Source organism: Oncorhynchus gorbuscha, linkage group LG06, assembly GCF_021184085.1.
Source record: "Oncorhynchus gorbuscha isolate QuinsamMale2020 ecotype Even-year linkage group LG06, OgorEven_v1.0, whole genome shotgun sequence".
In the NCBI taxonomy this organism is placed as follows: domain Eukaryota; kingdom Metazoa; phylum Chordata; class Actinopteri; order Salmoniformes; family Salmonidae; genus Oncorhynchus; species Oncorhynchus gorbuscha.
Genome location: NC_060178.1, coordinates 21,441,080 through 21,464,560, shown reverse-complemented (window position 1 = coordinate 21,464,560; position 23,481 = coordinate 21,441,080). Strand labels below are relative to the sequence as shown.

General features: G+C 41.7%; 2 protein-coding genes across 7 annotated transcripts in view; one reads left to right on the top strand and one right to left on the bottom strand.

Moving 5' to 3' along the window:
* Positions 1–1,163: 1,163 nt before the first annotated feature.
* LOC124037675 (cytokine receptor-like factor 1) lies at positions 1,164–12,927 on the bottom strand. 6 transcript variants are annotated; one of them, XM_046352626.1, is made up of 8 exons: positions 12,600–12,927; positions 10,470–10,748; positions 9,418–9,547; positions 8,914–9,083; positions 5,584–5,741; positions 5,073–5,241; positions 3,839–4,024; positions 1,164–1,891 (listed from the first exon to the last, which is right to left on the bottom strand). In XM_046352626.1, exons 1-8 carry the CDS (start codon positions 12,655–12,657, stop codon positions 1,875–1,877), a joined length of 1,167 nt encoding a protein of 388 aa, XP_046208582.1. In that variant the 5' UTR covers positions 12,658–12,927; the 3' UTR covers positions 1,164–1,874. The 6 variants fall into 6 exon arrangements, with proteins under 6 accessions (XP_046208582.1, XP_046208581.1, XP_046208583.1 ...); XM_046352625.1 differs by having other exon boundaries at positions 1,164–1,718; XM_046352627.1 differs by having other exon boundaries at positions 3,843–4,024.
* Positions 12,928–14,315: 1,388 nt separating this feature from the next.
* The window catches only part of LOC124037047 (transmembrane protein 59-like), a 32,223-nt gene continuing 23,057 nt past the window's right edge, over positions 14,316–23,481 (top strand). Inside the window, exons 1-4 of the mRNA XM_046351673.1 lie at positions 14,316–14,651; positions 16,242–16,347; positions 16,851–16,945; positions 20,181–20,333. Coding sequence (XP_046207629.1) covers positions 14,487–14,651; positions 16,242–16,347; positions 16,851–16,945; positions 20,181–20,333 — 519 coding nt within the window. The 5' untranslated portion in view covers positions 14,316–14,486. The remainder of the gene's footprint in view (positions 14,652–16,241; positions 16,348–16,850; positions 16,946–20,180; positions 20,334–23,481) is intronic.

The window sequence follows — 23,481 nt, the reverse complement described above, 5'->3', positions numbered from 1 at the left end:
TGAAGTTCAATTGCTTTGACTGTATACACCAGCCAATCTACAAAATGGTGTATGAGCATACCAACCAAGTTTTTGTAATTAAAAGACCTATGCAATTATATTCATTAATGCATACACTACATTACCAAAAGTATGTGGACACCTACTTGTCAAATATTTCATTCTAAAATCATGTAAATTAATATGGAGTTGGTCCCCTCCTCTGCTGCTATAACAGCCTCCACTCTTCTGGGGAGGCTTTCCACTAGATGTTGGAACATTGCTGCGGGGACTTGGTTCAATTCATCTGCGAGCATTAGTGAGGTTGGGCAATTAGGCCAGGCTCGCACTCAGCGTTCCACACCGATCTCGACAAACCATTCCTGTATGGACCTTGTTTTGTGCACAAAGGAATTGTCACGCTGAACAGGAAAGGGCCTTCCCCAAACTGTTACCACAAAGTTGGAAGCACAGAATCGTCTAGATTGTCATTTTATGCTCTAGTGCTAAGATTTCCCTTCACTGAAACTAAAGGGCCTGAACCATGAAAAACAGCCCCAGACCATTATTCCGCCTCCACCTAACTTTACAATTGGCACTATGCATTGGAGCAGGTAGCGTTTTCCTGGCATCCGCCGAACCCAAACAAAGTCGGACTGCCAGATGGTGACACGTGATACATCACTCCAGAGGATGCGTTTCCACAGCTCCAGAGTCTAATGGAGGTGAGCTTTTCACCACTCCAGCCGACACTTGGCATTGCGCATGGTGATCTCAGGCTTGTGTGCGGCTGCTCGGCCATGGAAACCCATTTCATGATGCTCCCAGCGGCCAGATCTTGTGCTGACGTTGCTTCCAGATGTAGTTTGGAACTCTGTAGTGGACAGACAATTGTTTTACGTGCTACCCACTTCAGCACTTGGTGGTCCCGTTCTGTGAGCTTGTGTCCTACCACTTTGCACCTGAGGTGTTGTTGCTCCTAGATGTTTTCACGTCACAATAACAGCACTTACAATTGATCAGGGAAGCTCTCGCAGGGCAGAAATTTGACCAAATGAAAGGTGCCACTTTGAAAGTCACAGCTCTTCACTAAGGCAATTCTACTGACAATGTTTGTCTATGGAGATTGCATGGCGGTGTGCTCCATTTTATACCTGTGTGGCTGAAATATCCAAATCCACTCATTTGAAGGGATGTCCACATACTTTTATTTATATATAGTGTGGCTCAGACAACTGTGTGGCTATTAAAGTTGTTAGAATGGAAATACATTATGAAAATAACTTCATCTTATTGAATTCTGACATGTTCTGTTATTGAATTTCCAGAACAGGAGCTGAATTAGTGAAGTTCTTTATATTGTATATGACATTCCAGCAAGATTGCATAATGCCCTTGTGTCTGTGGTAAAAGCCTGTGATGGTGGCCACTATGTGTCTGATCTGACGGTAGTCTGTAAGATGATTTATGGCCATCTGAGTCGAGCACATACTAATGCTGCATTAAGAAACTTTTCCATGCTCCCACTCAGCGATGGTCTGAAATGTGCTCAGAAAAAGGCTCTCCACTTTGGCACTCCCAGGAGATGTGAGTGTAAGAGTGTGTTTGTGTGGAGAGGAGGGGATGGAGAGGAGAAGTTCTTAGAGATGGGATTCCACTCTATTTTAATCCAGGGCTGCAGACAGCAATGTAACACGCTGGCGTCTTGCATCAGTTCTTTTTCTGTTCCACATGGATTCCTACAAAGAAGAGTTGTTGTGTGTGACCAAATGCTGGAATATCCAGTGTTGGATCGCTTTCACCGAGAGGCCTCAAAGTGGCCTTCTGACAGTTTCTCAGTTGCTGTTGTGAATGTTGCTTAAATATTTCAATGATGTTTTAGGATGTGTTATGATTTATCGCCTTATAGAATCTGAAAGGGAAAACAAATGTTTAATATTGGGGTAATTCAATTGAACGGTAATTCCTATTCCTTATCATACTGACACTAATTGCGTATTGGTTTTTAGTTTATTTGGATCCCCATTAGCTTTTGCCGAAGCAGCAACTATTCTTCCTGGAGTCCACGAAAAAATATAAAACATGACAAGTAACAAAACACTGCTACTCTGATAGACAGCCACACAAATGTAAAATACAACGATATATAACTAAATACTGTGTGTAGAGTGTGTGTGTGTGTGTGTGTGTGTGTGTGTGTGTGTGTGTGTGTGTGTGTGTGTGTGTGTGTGTGTGTGTGTGTGTGTGTGTGTGTGTGTGTGTGTGTGTGTGTATGTGTGTGTCATTTCACAGTCACAATTGTGCCTTTAAGGTGTTTATAACCTCTTGAAGGATCTGACCCTTTTTTTCAATTTTCGCCTAAAATAACATACCCAAATCTAACTGCTTGTAGCTCAGGACCTGAAGCAAGGATATGCATATTCTTGATACCATTTGAAGGGAAGCACTTTGAAGTTTGGGGAAATGTGAAATTAATGTAGGAGAATATAACACATTAGTTCTGGTAAAAGATAATACAAAGAAAAAAAACATGTGTTTCCAAAGTTATTGTTTTTTCGTCTTTGAAATGCAAGAAATTACGTAATGTATTATTCCAGCCCAGGTGCTATTTAGATTTTGGCCACTAGATGGCAGCAGTGCATGTGCAAAGTTTCAGACTAATCCAATGAACCATTGCATATGTGTTAAACATTTTGTATCAAGACTGCCCAAATGTGCCTAATTGGTTTATTAATACATTTTCTAGTTCATAAGTGTTCACTCAAACAATAGCATGGTATTATTTCACTGTAATAGCTACTGTAAATTGGACAGTACAGTTAGACTAACAAGAATTGAAGCTTTCTGCCATATCAGATATGTCTGTCATGAGAATTTTGTGTTGTTGTTACTTACAACCTCATGCTTATCACATTAGCCTACATTAGCTCAACCGTCCCGCGGAGGGGACAACGATCCCGTAGAGGTTTTCATCTGTTTTGTCTTAAGGTCATTTTGCTGTTTACTTAAAAACTGGAGAAGGGAGTTCCATGCGATCATGTATAATACTGAGAGTTGCCTTGAATTTTCTTTGGAATTGGACTGTGAAGAGACCCCTGGTGGCATGTCTTGTGGGGTATGTATGGGTGTCTGAGCTGTAAGTTGAATATTGTATTGGTAACATCCAGTTGAACTGCCCTTTTTTTCTCAGAGCAGTTAAACACAGACACTATTCAGGATACGCCACACTAATCAGGTGAGCTAAACGTGTCAGGCAGTTCTCTTGTCCTCAGTAGCATAACAACCAACGATTAGGTTCAGGGGGCGTACAGAGGATGTGGCTTAGCGGTGAGCTCAGTCCTCCTGGCTGCCATTTGGGGTGAGTAATGTTGTGAAACAAGCTCCTCACGTCACAGAGAGAACACAAAAGCAACACATTAAAGTGGTTGTTAATTATATTAACATGCTCATTTCTCTTTGTTGTGGTAATCGACTGAAAATCAAATCTGTGCCATTAAAATAATAAAATGGCATTGCAAGACTCAGAAAACTGAGTGGATATCAACATTAAGCTGTACTCTGTGCCGATAAAGTGGAAACCGCACACATACCTGAGCATAAATCGGACAAAGACATCAGAAAGTCTAAGTTCTAGGGCAATGATGGTTCTGTGTGCTTCCACAACACTGAACACATCGCAAAAGTTAAAATCAGGACAAAGAGGGTCAGAAAATCAGGGTGTATGCAGAGTTCAATACTTTGACAACAGAGGGTGTTGTTGTGATAAGGAGCTACAGTAGCCCAGTGGTACATAGCATAGTCTTCACAGTTATGTACCATGACTGAGTTGTAACAGAAATAAAGGGGATATTATTCTTACCTACCTGGTTGCGCGTTTTATGCGATTTCTGCAGCCACACCCGCCACTGGTCGTAGAGTTTGATTGACATGCCGCTGCAGCCATAGGCGTGTTTGCGAACCCAGCCAAAGAACTGCTTGAGCTCCCGTCGCAGGGTGGAGTTCTGTTCGCCTGGCTTGGGCTCACATGACCCACTCTGCAGCCGCTCTGCCCAGGGAGAAGACAGTGTGAACAAGGTTAGTCAGAGAGGACTGCTCAGAGGAACACTGGCTCCAATTCAATTGAACCTGCCACAGCCGTGTTTACGCAGTGCCTTTGTGTACAAGCGACTCCCCGTCCACACACTTCCTGCAGTACCCCGTAGTCATTGTTTGATTTTATTTGACCATGTGGAAAAGCGCTGTCGCATAACTGCAATGCAGGTTTGATTGAATGGAACCTAATGTTCTCCTACAACTAAATCAGCTGGAGATGAGCGGTCAGTGGCTCACGCGGGGCTAGGAACTCTGCATGACCTCTGGGCTCTGGCTAATGTGCAAGGTCATTCTCTTGAGTATTGAGATTATTTGATTACAATAGATTCGATATGACTACATTGACAAAATTGAATTGGTGCACTCCCAATATAAAGCTGGCCACAACCAATATCCCATGGCAAACAGAGCCTGATACCAACTTCCTCCCCCCTTCTAAGTAAATACCACACAACCTTTGTAACCCATTATCTGCCATTGTACTCCCCAAATGTGTTTTCACTCAGTGTTAATGCCCCGTGTGCAACTGACAGACTGCAATTCAAGTTGCCTAACGAAAGAGAAAAAGTATATCTATCTGATGTCTCCCTCAGCTCTTTGCCATCTCAGCTTGAGTTATTTTAATCCTCAGATGAAAGATTTCTATCGTGTAATTTGATGTTTGGCGTTCTGTGGTCACATACGGTTTGAATCTCATTTTCCCAGGATGTTGAAGACTAATCTGGGATGAGGTTATTGTTTCTTTGGTTTAATTGGCAATAAAAGGTTGATTATTAGAGGACAATTTAATGTCCCATGGCTCATCATGAGCCATAATAATATTAAACTTTACAAGATTTCCCATAAAATCTCCAATGTGCATTATGGAAGATCAACAAGTGCTCACGAATGTCATAAATGCCCCGGGAAGCTTATGTCTGTTGTAAATAAATCCTAATGCAGTGTTATAACACCTTATGAAACATATCCTTCCTCTTAAAGTGCTATGTAAATCTACTCACCACTGTGGGGTGTGGAGGCAGCTGAAGGGTGGCTCCAGTCACTCCAAATCCCAGCCTTCCTGGAGCCGTAGATCCCCACTGGGTTGCACCTCACCTGGACAAAGTACACCGTCCCTGCCCTAAGCCCCGCTAGCCGGCACGATGTCTGGTTACCTACATCGTCCACCACCTGAGAGACATCAAAGAAAATATGTAAAAAATACTCTCATAGTGAATCTATTAACCACACACACATGCACACATTCCTGACAAAAACACGTTAAGTAGCAGAAATCAGACGTTCACACCTATCTTTCAGTAAAAACAGAAGCTTGGCTTGCACAAGCTTGGTTTGAAAGCCAAAATACAGCTCTGTAAATCCCTCGAGAGTACCTGACACTTATACATCTCAAATATGTACACAGATATAAGATGCCATAGACGTGGCACTGTACCTCAGAAAGAGAGATTGGGGAGAGAGAAAAATGTGAATGAATGTTGAAACAAAGCTTGAGTAATGTTACTACTCTACCTTCCATTCAGTGCTGTCCTCCAGTCGGTAGCGTATCTGGTATTTGGCCTGGAAGAGGAAGTCTTTGAGTGCCGGGGGGCTGCCCCAATGCACTGTCAGCTGGTCCTCAAGCTCCCCCACACGACTCACATGGACATTGTCTGGAGGGTCTGTGGTCACTGAAACAACAGGGATGTAGACACCGGTTGGTCACAAAGCTGTGTAATGACTAAGCCTACATGTGCTAAGCCTACGGAACAAAAAAATAAATACAAATTTCCAGTGGTAAAGTACTTAAGTTAAAATAATGTAATGTACTACTTAAGTCGTTTTTTGGGGTATCTGTATTTACTATTAAATTTTTTGACTACTTTTACCTCACTACATTCCTAAATAAAATAATGTACTTTTTACTCAATACATTTTACCTGACACCTAATATACTCGTTACATTTTGAATGTATAGCAGGACAGGAAAGTGGTCCAATTTATTCACCTCTCAAGAGAACATCAATGGTCATCCCTACTGCCTCTGATCTGGTGGACTCACGAAACACAAATGCTTCGATTGTTGGAGTTTGCCCCTGGCTATCCGTAAATTTAAAAAACAAGGAAATGGCGCCGTCTGATTTGCTTAATACATGAAATGTGAAATGATTTATACTTTTACTTTTAATACTTACAGTAATTATATTTGAGCAATTACAGTCAATTTAAAACATTTTTTTTCTGACTTTTTCTCAGATAGTATTTTACTGGGTGACTTTTTTATTAAGGTATCATTACCTTTACTCAAGTATGACAATTGGATACTTTTTCCACCACTGCTAATTTCAGTAAATAGAGTATACCCTTAGCAACGCTTCATGAGCACAAAAATATATAAAAATGGTTGTCTTTGTTGTTTAAGGTTTTGCAGTACATTATTATGTTCTATATTTCTGCCCTGAACAAGTAGAGGACTGAGATGAGGCAGCATCCACACTCTCCACTCTGATAAACCCCTTGGTAAATATTGTACCACACTGTACAGACACTACAGCTATATCTAGATATCACAGCCTCCATGCTTGAATAAAACACGGTCATGAATGTTCAGTGTCGGTCCTGGGCTGTACTGTTGTCCAGCACCAATGCTGTCTATCTAAACTACTCTGACAGAACACTTTGCTTCTCTCCTTAAGGTCACTTTATTTCACAGTATCCTCACTCCCGGTCTCATTCTCTCTTTCTTTCTTTCTCTCCCTCTCTTTCTCTCTTCCTGTCTCATGCTCGATCTCCTTCTCCTCCTCCCCCCCCCCCCACTCATTTTCTCTGACTCTCTCCCAGTCCTGAGAATGAGTGTAGTTATGGACGCAGGGTAAGCAGGTCAGTGTCTGTTTCTGCTTTCTCTCCCCAGTCTGATGATTTAGGCACACGCTCCAGCATTAAAAAAACATGTTTCCCACTGCAGTAAGGCTCTCAAAAACATGTTTCCCACTGCAGTAAGGCTGATAGAGGGGGAAAGAGAGAGAGAATCATTTAAAGAGAGAAAGAGAGGGAGAATCATATAAAGAGGGAGAATCATGTAAAAATGTCAGAAGACAGTTTGTGATTTTCTTTTTGAGAATTCTTTTGCTCCATTAATTTCCTGTTTGACTTGTTGTTTGTGTGCTGATGCACTTTATTGGTTTCATCAAGATCGCCCCCCAGGGGAGCAGAAAATCAAGGAAGATTCCACAGCAAAATTCCACAGCTTATGTTTTCCGCTGCGGAGTTGAGGAAATATAAGGTTATTTGATGCGTCATGTGATAGGCATCCTCCCTCCTGCCGACCAGTCTCCTCTCCCTTCAGGCCAACCTACCTGTAGTCTCTAGGTGTGTCCAGTATAGTAGAGGGACATAGCAGAGCAACACAAAGGTCAATCGCTTTCCCTTTTAACCACAGGGACACACCTCAATCCTTAGGCTATACATTACATTTACATTTGAGGCATTTAGCAGATGCTCTTATCCAGAGCAGTTTACAGTTAGTGTATTAATCTTAAAGATAGCTAGGTGGGACAACCACATATCACAGGCATATTAAGTCAACTTTTCCTCAATAAAGTAGTTATCAGCAAAGTCAGAGCTCGAAAGGGGAGGGAGTGAAGTGCAAGTGTTTTTTGGGGGAAGGGGGGGGGTCGAGGTGGATTATTATTATTATTATTTATTTATTTATAATAATAATAATATATGCCATTTACCAGGTAAGCTAGTTCTCATTTACAACTGTGACCTGGCCATTATTTAAGATACTCTTTGAAGAGGTAGGGTTTCAGGTGCTTTCGGAGTATGGGCATGGACTTTGCTGTCCTAGCTTAAGGGGGAAGCTGGTTCCACCATTGGGGTGCCAGGACAGAGACGAGCTTGGACTGGAATGAGCAGGAGCTGCCCTCCTGTAGGGGTGGGAGGGCCAAGAGACCAGAGGTGGCAGAACAGAGTGCTTGGATTGGGGTGTCGGGATTGAGCATAGCCTGAAGATAGGGAGGGATTAGGGTGTAGGGTTTGAGCATAGCCTGAAGGTAGGGAGGGATTAGGGTGTAGGGTTTGAGCATAGCCTGAAGGTAGGGAGGGATTAGGGTGTAGGGTTTGAGCATAGCCTGAAGGTAGGGAGGGATTGGGGTGTAGGGTTTGAGCATAGCCTGAAGGTAGGGAGGGATTAGGGTGTAGGGTTTGAGCATAGCCTGAAGGTAGGGAGGGATTAGGGTGTAGGGTTTGAGCATAGCCTGAAGGTAGGGAGGGATTGGGGTGTAGGGTTTGAGCATAGCCTGAAGGTAGGGAGGGGCATACAACATATGACTGATGATTATAGTTTTATCATAAACTAGTCTGGTAAACTGGCATATTGCAACATTGTAATACAAGACCAATATGTAGGCCAAGCTAAATGTTGACATTTAGTGATATTTAGTTTCATGTCCTCAACCTTATCTACCCATCCTCATTGTGTTTTGTAAGTGTATCACTTTTTCCAAATGTATGAAGTTCAGTGAACATTTAGGACAGTTCAGTTTATCTTTAATAATCACAGCCATAATCCATTATATTGTTATTGGGATTGATTGGGAATCCATAAAATTCCTTTCTCATGTGAAAGTGTGTCAGCCATATGCAGGAGATCAGGCGGTGAGTTAGTGAGTTAAGTGAGGCGAGGAGGAGAGAAAAGGAAAGGATGAGATCACGATGGACTCATGTAACACAGGAGAGAGAGGAAGCATTTAGCACGTCCTACCGTCGTGACGGGACATTTTCATGGCATAACCACCCTAGCAGGTCTGGAGCGGGGTGGGGAGCAGGAGGGAGACTGGACAAAAGGCTCCCTCTACTTACCCACATCCAGGATATCCAGAGTGATGACATCAGAGGTGGCAGTCCCCAGCTGATTGGACGCCTCCACCCAGATCTCGTAGGGAGTAAAGAGGGCCAAGTCCCGGGGGATATAACACGTGTAGCGTTGCCCCGTGCTGTAGTCCTCACATTCCCTCTCTCGCCCGTACCACCTGCACAGAACACACAGCAACATAAAGTCACTCATATCTGTAACAAAATTCTCAATATAATGTACTGCCAACAACCAGTAAAGCATAACATTTTCACTGTGCACTGGACCTTGAAATGTTAACAGTGTAAACAGCATTAAGAGTCAAATGAAAGCCTGCAGTACAACAAAGCAGTGGTTACAGTCTATGCAATGTATCATCAGAATTACATAGACCTTTAGTGAGTAAAAGAAAGTAATTGTGTTCCAGGTGATGCATCGATCATTGTTTCTAGGCAGAAATTATGGTGGGTTGGGTGATCACCTGGGAGATGCTGGACATCTGTGGCTCTCACCTCAATTTGTACTTGAGGGTGTATTTGGTTTTGATGAAGGTTTCGCCCCGACCCCCAGGGGTCCACTTGCAGCTCAGGTCCTTTGTGTTTCGGGACCAGCAGGTTAGGTTGACCGGCTTCTCCGGGGGCACTGCACATTACCAGTGAAAAGATATGGTTATCTTAATGGCTACAAGAGTGGTTGTGCAATGTGTATTATACAAAGCTGTTATAAACACCTTAGTATCACAATGGACATTAAAATGATGCATTAAACAAAGTGCTTATGTACCACAAACAAATACATCAGTATAGTAGTTCCTATTTCACAATGGGTAATAATGATCACTCAATCCCATAATGACAAACTGGCACATTGCTTAACCTCAGACGACAGGCTAGAGGATTCAGCTCCTCTCTCATTTCCTCTCCATGATAGACTATCAAACACAGATGTAGTTCGAGACAGAAGCAAAGTAGTGATGCTGATAACAACCCACTGAGCAGCTAAACTGAGGCTTTGGGTGTATGATTCAAAGACAGACAGAATAGGCTCTGTATGTTAGAATTTTAATAGAATAACTATTATTTTCATATGGGCTCTCTTCTTTGTTTGCAAAGATTTCTGCTTGAGTGAAACATTGCTTCTGTCAATACATGTAATGTATAATAAATTATACCCTGTACTTAAGCCACTGCTGGGAGACACTAGAGATTAGAGTGGAGTAATATAGCAGGCTTTAAAATCATAGCAAACACACAGCTTATCATCAAAATGCTTTTAAACAAACAAAAAAACAATATTTTGTAAATGCACTGTCCTGAGCTGCTTACTCTGACAGTATTGATGACTCCGACAGTATTTACGTGTCTATCTCCTTGTTACACCCCAGCGCTGTCCTTTTGAGCACAGACAGTTTAAGGACCACAATCTAGTTTTCAGAACATCTGAGAAGTTTTTGTCATTTTCACCCAAATTCAAGGAGGAAATACATTTGGATTTGGATTCAATGTTCTGAAAACCTGTCCCCAGAAGAAGTGGTTGAGGCCTCCAGGGCCAGTCTGACACTTACTGCCCACGTAGAGACAGGAGCCAGCCAGGACATGTCCATCTCCGCTGTGACACACCAGGTTGTCCCCAGACTGTTGCTGGGAGCCATTGAGGTGGTGCAGAGTGACACTGAGGCAGTTGGGGCTCAGCAGGTCGTACGTGCTACTAGGGAGTCTCTTCCCGTTCATGGTCCAGTACATAGTGTTGGCATGCAGCCCCCGCTCGGGGCTCACTGTGCACGTGGCCGTCAGGCTGGAGCCTATCCGCAACGCCGGGTCCTGGGGGAAGATTCCAGCCACTGCTGGGGGAGACACATACTGAAACACACTACTTTAAATGGGCTTCACTCCTAGAGTTGATGATGACTTAACACGTACGGCAATAAACTTTGATTTGATTTGCTTGAACATTTTTGTTCTTGATATTAATATGTTCAGAGTTCACAGATACTGAATCTTTCTGAGTGCAAACACTCAGGGGAACCTGAGAGTTATGAAATGGATTTATGGGTCCTGTGCTGAAACTGTTGGGAGATCACTTGGAGAGGTCCGACAAGGTTGTTGGTCAAATTCTTGAATGCTTTTCCATCCCCACTATTCCTTTACTCTTCTGACTCATCTTATGATGGATGCTTCATTAGAAATGCCCTGAGAAGTGTTCCTGTTTGAATGTGTTAGCACTTGGCTCCTTTGGGGGAGATTCAAGGGTTAATGTGAGGAGGTTTATTAAGTGTGCTGTTGGTGGGCGGTAGACAAGCTATCTAACATATGTGGCCATATGCTACGCGCTATGAGTCTGACCGGACTAAAGAGGACTTGGTGTGAGATGTGCCGAACCCAGTGTGTCCACGGATATTTACACTTTACGTATACACAAATAGGGTAAATTAATTGTTTGTTTCACAGCAACATTGCATAAATTTTCAACTTGGGAATTTTAGATGAATTTTTGAATTTTGAACTTAATCACCTCTGTGGCCTATTTCTCTGTTAGTTCAACAATGCACTACAAATAAATCCAATTTAGCTGTTAGGCACATGGTTACAGTTTTCATAGGATATTATTACCATAAAATAAAATGATCCAACAGGCATTCACTTTGTCTTTGGAACATTCTCACGGGATATTGGTTTCAATTGGTGAAATGTATATGAAGAATAGTTTACAGTTACTCATGAACAAATGTGTACAATGCCATAATCTCCTATGCAGACTTGTTGCATTATAAGTAAGTAGTTATTACCAATTTACTTACAATTCATCTTCAAATCCACCAAACATTATGTCCATATTTTGGACATAAAAAAAACAGACATCTTGAAATATAACTCATAATCTGTTCATTTATTATCGTATTATGTGAGCTTTATTTAAGCATTCAGGCCCGAGTGGGTGTGGTATATGACCAATATACCACGGCTAAGGGCTGTTCTTATGCACGAAGCCACACGGAGTGCCTGGATACATGGCCATATATCACAAACCCCCAAGGTGCCTTATTGCTATTATAAACTGGTTACTAATCTAATTAGAACCGTAAAATATATTTTGGGGTCATACTCATGGTATACTTAAGCAATATAGCCCGAGGAGGTGTGGTATATGGCCAATATACCACGGCTAAGGGCACAACGCAACATGGAATGCCTGGAGACAGCCATTAGCTGTGTTATTTTGGCCATATATCACAAACCCCATTATAAACTGGTTACCAATGTAATTAGAGCAGTAAAAATAAATGTTTCGTCATACCCGTGGTATATGGTCTGATATACCATGGCTGTCACCTAGTCAGCATTCAGGGCTCGAACCAGTTTATACATTTTGTTATACCACAGCTTTCAGCCAATCAGCATTCGGGGCTCAAATCACCCAGTTCATAATACAGGTATTTTATAATAATCTGGCAAGTACACATGTGGACAGTCTGGACACCTGTGAATCAGACAGTAAGTTTTGTATTTTGTACCTTTACCGTTACATACAATGTATCTAACATATTGTTGAGAATTGTAACATGTACCTAAAATGTAACTTTTTTGGTTGACTAATAGAGGGTGAGCGTCCCTCCCATTCAAATCTGTCGAAACAGGTTTATGACAAACTTGGTAGTCGGCTTCTCACAATATCACACTTTTTGTAGGCTACTTACGTGTCGATGAGGAGAACACACGTGGAACAAACAGCATGAGGCACAACAAGGAGAGCATGTTTCAGATAGCCCTTTTCTTGTCCTTTCCCTCCTACGTTCTGGCTCCAAGACTTGTGGGTTCGGGAACAGTAAAGGTTCAAACACAATCTTGCGGGAGAAAATGCAAGGAATTGAAACCCAGCTCTCCAACAACGTTGAATCAACAGTCTAATTCCAACGAAGAACGTCAGATCTCCGTGTGTAGGCTAAAAGTGCGGATGAGCTTATAAACAGTGGTTGTATGAAAGTAACCTAAGGGTTTAGTGAGGGTTTGCTTCGGTGCACGCCTCAAAAGCTAAAACATTGAAGTTGATACTTTATAAGCCCCTCCCTTGTCTTCCCACACGGTCTCAAGTCATTATTGCTCTTCATTTTGTATACGTTTTATCCATTCCAAAGAAGAAGAAAAAAACGTATATTCTATAACATTCCATCTCTAATTTTATAGTTGGGTCTACTTCATGGTTATCGTCAAGGCAAGTGACTGAATTGATTCATTAAAACAGCATATGGACAGGTTAAAGTTCTCTAAAGTCCCTATACTCAAAATAGAAGATTAATTCATACAGGCCACCTGGTACATTCTTATGTACAAGATTCAACCTATCAAGCACTCATTAGAAACATGGAATAGAAAGAGATGCTATTTTGATGTTTTATACAAAAGCAAAGTGTTAAGCTGTTATGCAGAAGTGTCATTGTGCACTGTTCACTGAGGGGTTTCTTACATTAAGTGAATAACTTTACTGTGTTATTCAAACTTATAAAAGTTGTAGGCCTACATAGTTAGGCCATATTAGTAGGCCTAACTATGCAAGACGCATCGCAGAGTGCCTGGACCGCAGAGTGCCTGGATACAGCCATGAGCCGTGGTATATTGGCCATATACCACAAACCCCAGAAGTGCCATATTGCTATTATAAACTGGTTAATGAAGTAAGTAGAGCAGTTAAAACAAATGTTTTGTCATGCACATGGTTTCATATACCACGGCGGTCAGTCAATCAGCATTCTGGGCTGGAACCATCCAGTTTATAATTGTATTTATAAATAGGGTGGTTTGAGCCCTGAATACTGATTTGGCTCAAAGCAGTAATATATCAGACCATATACCAAAGGTATGACAAAAACAATATTTTACTATTCTAATTGCGTTGGTAACCAGTTCATAATAGCAATAAAGCACCTCGGGATTTTGTGGAATATGGCCAATATATCACGGCTAAGGGCTGTATCCAGGCACTCCATGTTGAGTCATGCGTAAGAACAGCCCTTAGCCATCTTATATTGGCCAGATACCCCACCCCCTCGTGCATTAATTAGTTACCAGTTGAATTGTGATGTTTTAGTTACCAGTTGAATTGTGATGTTTTGCCTACATTAAACATTGTTAGGCCTATTTTCCATGTCATTAAACAAGGATCATTACTGCAATAATTTAATCGCCTTCTCTTATTTACTGAGGCCTTGTAAAAAATGGGGAAGGAATGATAACGATTATCTTACAGACTGGTTAATTAAATAACAGATAGACTATATCTAAGTGAAAATAGGCTACTGTATATTTTATTTTCCCATGATATAGACATTCCATCATACAATGTATGAATGCTAGCAGTGGGCCGATGCGCTGCAGTGAATTTGCACTGTGGAGTGCAGAGCGCACAAAGAGGGGGCGCGCAGCAGCGTGAACGTGATGATTTTTGGAGTGACGACACCACAAAACCATAGCACAATATTACCGAAGCAGATAGAAATCGGGTTGAAGCGTCATCCAACTGAGAAGCTCAGAGTCCACTAAAAGCGCCAGTGTTCGCCCAGACTGTGGTGACCAAATCCGGCTTTAAAATGGTTCAGTTCGGCTGCAGGGTGTGCGGTGTCTCCGCTGTCGTCTCGCTGCTTCTGGCGGGACTGGCAGCTGCGTCTTCTGATCTATTTGACAATCAACTAGGCGACATCAATTACTGCAAAAAGCAATGCCAGATCACCGTCAAAAACAAAAGCCCAGCTAAAGTAAGTGATACTTGAAAACTATAGGCTAAATACATAATTCATGAATAGCAGAAAAGCAGAATATATTAGGTTAAATATAAATGTGACAGAAAAGTCTATTGTCGTGCTTGAATAAGTGCCATAGTAAGTGCTTACATTTCGACGACTGTATACGAAATTGAATAAGGTATATCGAATATCGATAGATGTCCCTTTAATCTTTCAATTCTGGCAATCACTTGTAAATGTAATATGGCCAATCCGTAACGAAGGCCCATCATTTTACTAATTGGCATGCTTATCCTAATATTGCAACATCAGTACGCAACGCTACCTATCTTCATTTCAAGAACTGAGTGTAAATTATCTTGGACAGTTAGGCCGAAATTATCGTTTTATGACGCATTCTCACAGCTCTGGTCCTCCACTATCAAAATAGCATGGCTACTCCACCTACTTCATCAGGATTTATTTACACCAATGTCTATTCATTAGATAATGCCTGGATGTTTATATTAAATCAAGTCATAAAATCGCTGTGAGGGCACCCGACCAAGCAGATGGTAGCCTATTCTCTAATAGAGTCTATTGCACTCGCATCATTTCCTGGTTGCCTCATTGTGAGCTGAAATATGTATTTGTCCATGAACCACAATATGCACGATATGTAAATAATAGCTAAATTATTACAATATCCATGTTTAAAACAACTTAAATTATGTCAAATTTGAAAAATGATTGTAGCTTAGTAATGGATTAGTGTCTGTCTGTTGGCAAGGTTGCTATTTTCCCACCTACTCATCGCCTCAGCTCTGCTCAGGTGTGGTTCAGACATCATGCAGGGCGGAGCAGAGCAGAGCAGCAAAATGGATCACCATGAACTATGCGGAATGACCTGTTTTCAGAACACTGCACCAGCCTATAGGCCCTAATGTATGCCTTTGACGTGTGCATATTATTGGAACAGATAAGACCCGTAGTGACAAATAGTGCTTGAACAGATGTTTATTTTATTCATGATGGGACTGTAATTGCCACTGTGGAGTAAGCAAATAAATACCTATACAAAGGAACCATAAATCCTTGGCCAGAATAATATCCCGCTAGACACACAATGAACACGGAATAAAGCAGTTAATTGAAACGATTATACGCATGATACTGTAAATACGTCTGTAAAGTAAATCGTCGGACAGGGGTCGTCGGACATGGGGATCTCTTTGTCTATCACGTTCCCGTGTCAGTCGCTTGGGGACGCTGTTTAATTCTTCTGTATTAGAACCAGGCTTGTAGAAAACAGTGACCAAGTCTCATCACATTCCCAGGCATTTGCAATATTTTACATTTACATTTGAGTTATTTAGCAGACACAACTTAGAGTTAGTGCATTCATAGCTTAGGTGAGACAACCACATTTCTCAGTCCACCTTGTGCCTCAACTTGTGCCTTATAACACCTTAATTCATTTGACATATCTATTAGAAAAACTGAAATCCAATTAAAATCCCTGTATCAAGTTATACATTTGCTTAAAGTACATTGTCGTGGACAATATACATATTTCTGTGGTCATAGCATATTTAGCTGCTATGTTTTATTGTTATCCTGAAGGACTCCATTCTGAATGCCTGTCACCGTGGTTGCCGTCTTTACTCCATCTGCCAGTTTGTGAATGGAAATGCCGGCTTCAACACCAGCAGGGAGGAGTGTCAAGGAGGTAAGGCAGCCTGACTCACAGGGTGGGGTCTCAATGAAGCCAGGTAGATACTACAGGGCAGCCTATCACCAAGAGCAGAGGTCCTACCTGTGATCCACTTCAACATGTTGTTATAGTACTGTTACATAACTTTGACCCTGGGTTTTATCTTTGCAGAGAACTATCCCAAGCTGTGCTTCAAAGCCAGAAAACACGCCTAATTTGCTAGTAGGCGTTTCATGTGCCATGTGGCAGCAGTTGCCCAAATGTTCTGATATGGATGACTGTAGGGAGGGGTGAATAGGGATGCAATGACAGATGCTGTATTTTCTCCCTCCCTATCTGTTCATCTTGTCTCTCTGTCCTTTCTCTCCTGTGCCCTCCCATCTCTCTCCCCTATCTCTCTCCCCCTATCTCTCTCCCCCTATCTCTCTCCCCCTATCTCTCTCCGCCTATCTCTCTCCGCCTATCTCTCTTCCCCTATCTCTCTCCGCCTATCTCTCTCCGCCTCTCTTTCTCTGTAGCCTGCCAGGAAGCGTACAGCAAGCTGCTGGAGCAGGAGGCCTGCAGCACCGGCTGTGCCAGCCAGCCTTCTGAACCTGAGATCAAGAGGAGGAAGGTGAGCATGGTCACTCCATAGGAATTCAGTAAAACAAACGCACGCACACACACACACACACACACACACACACACACACACACACACACACACACACACACACACACACACACACACACACACACACACACACACACACACACACACACACACACACACACACACACACACACACACACACACACACACACACACACACACACACACACACACACACACACACATATACCTGTATACACCCTCGTACATTCACACTAGCAACAGTCATCAAAATTGTTATAAGGTTTTAAGGCCAGGTACCACACACTAATAGGGATTTAAATTTAAAAAATCTGAATCATATCACAATCAGCTTTTACCAGTTGAATGTAAACACAAATAATATACGTTTTTATATTAAAATGTTTCTGAAACATTGAATTAAAGTATGCAAATGTAGCAATGTCTCATTATTGATGCATGTCCATTTTAAAAGTGGTTAAAATTCAAAAATATTTTGATGACGGTAGTATGGTAAACTAAAGAAAATATACATTTTCATCAAGATTTTGACATTTTTGTTTTTACGTTTTGAAAATACTAATATTAATTATGGACCAAAACACAAACAAATCTCAAAATTGATAGGGCAAACAGGTTGAGAAATTTTTGCATATTTATTACAAAAGAAAAAACTGAAATACCTTATTGACATAAGTATTCAGACCCTTTCCCATGAGACTTGAAATTGAGCTCAGGTGCATCCTGTTTCCATTGATCATCCTTCAGATGTTTCTACAACTTAATTCAAGTTCAAATTCAATTGATTGGACATGATTTGGAAAGGCACACACCTATCACATTTACATAAGTTTTCAAACCCTTTACTCAGTACTTTGTTTAAGCACCTTTGGCAGCGATTACAACCTCGAGTCTTCTTGGGTGTGATGCTACAAGCTTCGCATACCTGTATTTGGGGAGTTTCGCCCATTGTTCTCTGCAGATCCTCTCAATCTCTGTCAGGTTGGATGGGGAGCTCCACGGCACAGCTATGTTCAGGTCTCTCCAGAGATGTTCGATTGAGTTCAAGTACGGGAACTGGCTGGGCCATCACCTAAGGGATGGTGCCAGGTTTCCTCCAGACGTGACACTTGGCATTCAGACCAAAAAGTTCAGTTTAGTTTCATCAGACCAGAGAATCTTGTTTCTCATGGTCTGAGAGTCTTTAGGTTCCTTTTGGCAAACTCCAAGTGTGCCTTCATGTGCCTTTTATTGAGGAGTGGCTTTCGTCTGGCTACCCTACCAGATTTGTGTAGTGCTGGTTGTCCTTCTAGAAGGTTCTCCCATCTCCACAGAGGAACTATGGAGCTCTGTCAGAGCGACCATCGGGTTCTTGGTCACCTCCCTGACAAAGCCCCTTCTCCCCAGATTGCTCAGTTTGGCCGGCCGGCCAGCTCTAGGAAGAATCTTCGTGGTTCCAAACTCCTTCCATTTAAGAATGATGGAGGCCACTGTGTTCTTGAGGACCTTCAATGCTGCAAACATGTTTTGGTACCCTTTCCCAGATCTGTGCCTCAACAGAATACTGTCTCGGTGCTCTACGGACAATTCCATCGACCTCATGGCTTGGTTTTTGCTCTGACATGCGCTGTCAACTGTGGGACCTTATATAGACAATGGTGGAAAAAGTACCCAATTGTCATACTGGAGTAAATGTAAATATAGTTAATAGAAAATGACTCAAGTAAAAATAAAAGTCAACCAGTAAAATGCTATTTGAGTAAAAGTCTAAAAGTATTTGGTTTTAAATGTACTTAAGTATCAAATGTCTACGTAATTGCTAAAATGTACTTAAGTATCAAAAGTAAAAGTAAGAGTATGAATCATTTCAAATTCCTTAGATTAAGCAAACCAGACGGCACAATTTTCTTGTTTTTTAAACTTACTTATAGCCAGGGGCACACTCCAACACTTAGACATCATCTACAAACTAAGCATGTGTGTTTAGGTTTAGAGTCCACCAGATCCAATGCAGTAGGGATAACCAGCAATGTTCTCTTGATAAGTGCTTGAATTGGACCACTTTTCTGTCCTGCTAAGCATTCAAAATGTAATGCGTACTTTTGTGTGTCAGGAAAAATGTATGCAGTAAAAAGCGCATGATTTTCTTTAGGAATGTAGTGAAGTAAAAGTAAAAGTTGTCAAAAATATAAATAGTAAAGTATAGTACAGATATCCCAAAAAGCTACTTAAGTAAGTACTTTAAAATATTTGTTCTTAAGTACTTTACACCACTGTATATAGACAGGTGTGTGCCTTTCCAAATCATTTCCAATCAATTGAATTTACCACAGGTGGACTCCAATCAAGTTGTAGAAACATCTCGAGGATGATCAATGGAAACAGGATGCACCTGAGCTCAATTTTGAGTCTCATAGCAAATGGTCTGAATAGTTATGTAAATAAGGTATTTCTGTTTTTTAAATAAGCAAACATTTCTCGAAACCTGTTTTTGCTTTGTCATTATGTGGTATTGTGTGTAGTTTGATGATGACATTATTTATTTAACCAATTTTAGAATTGTCTGTAACAAAATGTGGATAAAGTCAAGGGGTCTGAATTCTTTCGAATGCACTGTATCTAAACATACGTTGCATTGTTTGCAAGATCAGACATAATATCACTATAATATGTGTGTTCATTTTTGGAAATGGCTTTTTATTTCATTGCATTTAATTTGTAAACATTTCAACTGTTAAATTTTTACTTTTTTAAATCCCACAAAAAATGAACACTCATCAAAATAAAGCGATCTTCTCTTTCTTGTAATGTAAGTGTTGAGACGGTACGTTAAATCCCAGGCGAAGCTTTAGCGTTCTTATAGATTCAACGAAAAGACAATGTATTCCACTGAGCCTATTTCAGCCATTACCGTGGTGTGTTTGATAGGTTATTTGGTAACATTTACACGGTCGTAAGGTTAACGGGGAAAAAACGACAGGCACAAACAAGAGTATGAAAAAGTCTCACCAATAAAATTGAAATAATTAATCTAGCGAGATTTAAGTGACAAATGGATTCTGCACCCCTCAAGCGACGAGGAATGTGCACAGATTTACACGGTCTCTCTCTTTCACATCCACTTTTACACGCCCCCCTTGGCCCCCCACACACCTTCACACTCTCACTTCACATGACTTTGCCATATTAAATAAATGCACCTAAACTCAACAGTTCCACCTTTTATTACCTGCAGTTGAAGGCCATGGCCCACCGTCCCATGCCCCCCTCCGTCATGGACACCGTGTCCAGCTGGTGTAACGACATTGTCAGCTCTGCTCAGAGCTTCATCTCCTCTACCTGGACCTTCTACCTGCAGGCTGATGATGGCAAGGTGCTCGTCTTCCAGGTAAGACACTGTCAGGGTTCGGCAGACAGGACTCAAGTTACACACAACTCAGTGACTCTTAGGGGTGCTGGGATTAGTTTTGGGAGTGTCTTTCACTCCAGGGTACAGCTGTAACTCAAACTTCGGGGGCTACAAAGGTGAACTTGCCTCAGACATTAGGGGGAAAGGGTGTGGGATCAGTACTCTACATATTTACTTTATTGGTGACGGCTAAATCAAGACAGGCTGGTTGAATATAGAAGGACTACAGAGATCTGTAAATCCAGTCATAAAAAGAGATGTAGTGAGACAACATGAAATGATGAAAACAACAGTCTTCATGATGATGTTTCTTTAGCCTTAGGGATGATGGATGGATGCGTGTGTTTAGTGGGCATCACAGGCTCTGAGCTGGCTGCCACAGGCCTGCGTTTAGTGGGCATCTGGCTGACTGCCACCCTCTTGACAGATTAACTGGGGGTAAAGAAACCAAAGAACACTAAGGCTGAGGGACAGCTGAAAGAGAAGCCAAGCCACCGTTGCAATACTAATCACTACTGCAGATGTTCAGAATGAGTGGGTTCTGCAGAGCAGAGGGCTGGGTAGGAAGTCAGGGTGTATGGACTCAGTTAAGAGGACCACGGTGACTCTTAGCCTTAGGTGTGATACAAAACAAACAGGAAAAAGTCAAGAGACCCACTGTGGTAACAGTTTATCCACGTTATGTAGTAGTTTTAGTACGTTCCCAAAGAGGGCCATACAAGGCAACACAGTGCACTACTGGAGCTGAAGTGAATCGGACCAAAACAAATTGATTATCAAGTTCCTCTGAGTTTAAGAGTTTGTTAGAGAGCCACCTTGTGGAATGAATGGCGCTTGATGCAGTGTTCAGTATAAGAAGTTTATTTGGGCAAAGGGATTTCTATTTGAATTAGTTCACAGTGGAATTACTTGTGCTCTCCTTAAGTTAATCAGTCATTTGAGAATATATGACTTTTACTTCACTAAAGCAGCAAATGTAGGTGTATTTTGCGAAGGTAATACCCAAAATAACACTCTATTTCCAAGAGTTATCTAGGCTTTAGCATACAGGGCTATTATGGTATTGAGTCACACAAATGTCTGGAGATTGATACCTGGTCTATTACTTTTAGGAAATAGCTCCGAGGGCTAACATAGCACACAAAGACCATCTGGGTTCTATATCAATGTGGGATAAACACTCATATTTCCAAAACGTTTGTGCATTTGGATGCAACTGTGATAAGAGCAGCTTCTCTGATTGCTCCAGGCAAGCCACCTGTGTCTGAGGGAGGCAGTCTGAGTCCCAGTCCCGCAAGCGGCAGATTCTCCCTTCCTCAGCTCCCTTTAGCTGTCTCTCAGACAGTGGGCTGAGTTCCAGCTCTGGGAACATCCATCCCTCTCCTGCCCACATTTGACTTGGGTTAAGTGGCAGCCTCCTTCTTAATCACACTTATTCATGCCATCCCAGCCTCCGAGTGTTTCAGGAGTGCTCCTCCAAGGTAATCAGGGAGAATCAAGCGGTTTCCTCTGGGCTGAGCGGGAGTAAACACAGCCGATGTGGCCCTCTCATCACTGATTGGGGAAGAGCGCTTGTTTGGAAATGGGGTTGGAGTCTTGTTTAAATTCTTTCAGTGTCCAATATGCACACTATGCAGGGTCCCCCTTGAAGGAAACAGGGAGAAATGTACATCTATGAAATCCCCCTTCCTCAAAAAAAGTGCCCCCAAATAACCCAAAAATACCAAATAAGGGAAGGGAGATTGTTCATCTGGAAAAGGATCCCTCCTCCCTGTTGCTTTCTGTGTCTCTATAACCAGAGCACCTTTGACATTCTGTGCCATAATGCATGACAGATGTATATCAGGAGGCAGGCCTACTTTTACTGATGGCAAGATCTCCCCAGTCGGCAGCCAATAACTACTAACATCCTTAGATGTTCACTCTTCTCTTCCTTTTGCCTTCCCCCCCCCAAAGTTACATCTGGATGCAACAGAGACAACTGGTTGTGAAATGACTTTGAAAATAACAATAGTTTTGTCTGAATATCTATGACCTTTTGTAAGACCAAGCCTTATTGTCTACCACATCCACTGAGTGTACAAAACACATCCACTGAGTGTTCAAAACATTAGCAACACCTGCTCTTTCCATGACATAGACTGACCAGGTGAATCCAGGTGAAAGCTACTGTATGATCCTTTATTGATGTCACTAGTTAAATCCACTTCAATCAGTATAGATGAAGGGGGAGAGACAGGTTAAAGAAGGATGTTTAAGCCCTGAGACAATTGAGACATGGATTGTGTATGTGTGCCATTCAGAGGGTGAATGGGCAAGACACAAAAGGTTAAAAGAAAACATGGGAAGTGCCTTTGAACGGGGGTATGGTAGTAGGTGCCAGGCGCAACGGTTTGTGTCAAGAACTGCAATGCTACTGGGTTTTTCATGCTCAACAGTTTCCCGTAGTATCAAGAATGTCCACCACCCAAAGGACATCCATCTAACTTGGCACAAATGTGGGGAGCATGGGCCAGCATCCATCCCTGCGGAATGCTTTCGACACCATGCCCCAGTAAATTTAGGGTGTTCTGATGGTAAAAGGGATGACATACTTACTGCATGTCATCGTTAAGTAACTACATCGGGTCTAATTTATTTTCTGCTTGTTTCGTTTTCTCTTTTTTGTTTGAGATGTGTTTTTACTCTAATGAACTCAATTTCATTGACCTGTAGACTAGTCAAGCGCTGACTGGTAATTGTTCTTTTCAGTTTTCATAACTATTGACTTATGTCATTAAATCTGATCTATTTTCCATCAATGAAGAGAGGATAGGCTGATCAGATACTTTTCTGATTTGTTTTGGTGCTACAGTGAGACATTACAACTTCTTAAAGGCTATTTCTATTGATCAGCTGATATGTCAGAATCACTCACCAGCAAAGAGTCTCCTCTTAACTCCAATACAAATAAAATAAAATAAAAGTTTATTGGTGTCGTATAAAGATTTGCTGATGTTATCGCAGGTGCAGCAAATGCTTGTGTTTCTAGCTCCAACAGTGCAGTAATACCTAGCAATAAAAACAACAATACACATATAATCCAGGTGCAGTTTAGAGAACCGGGTGGTAGCCGGCTAGAACTGTT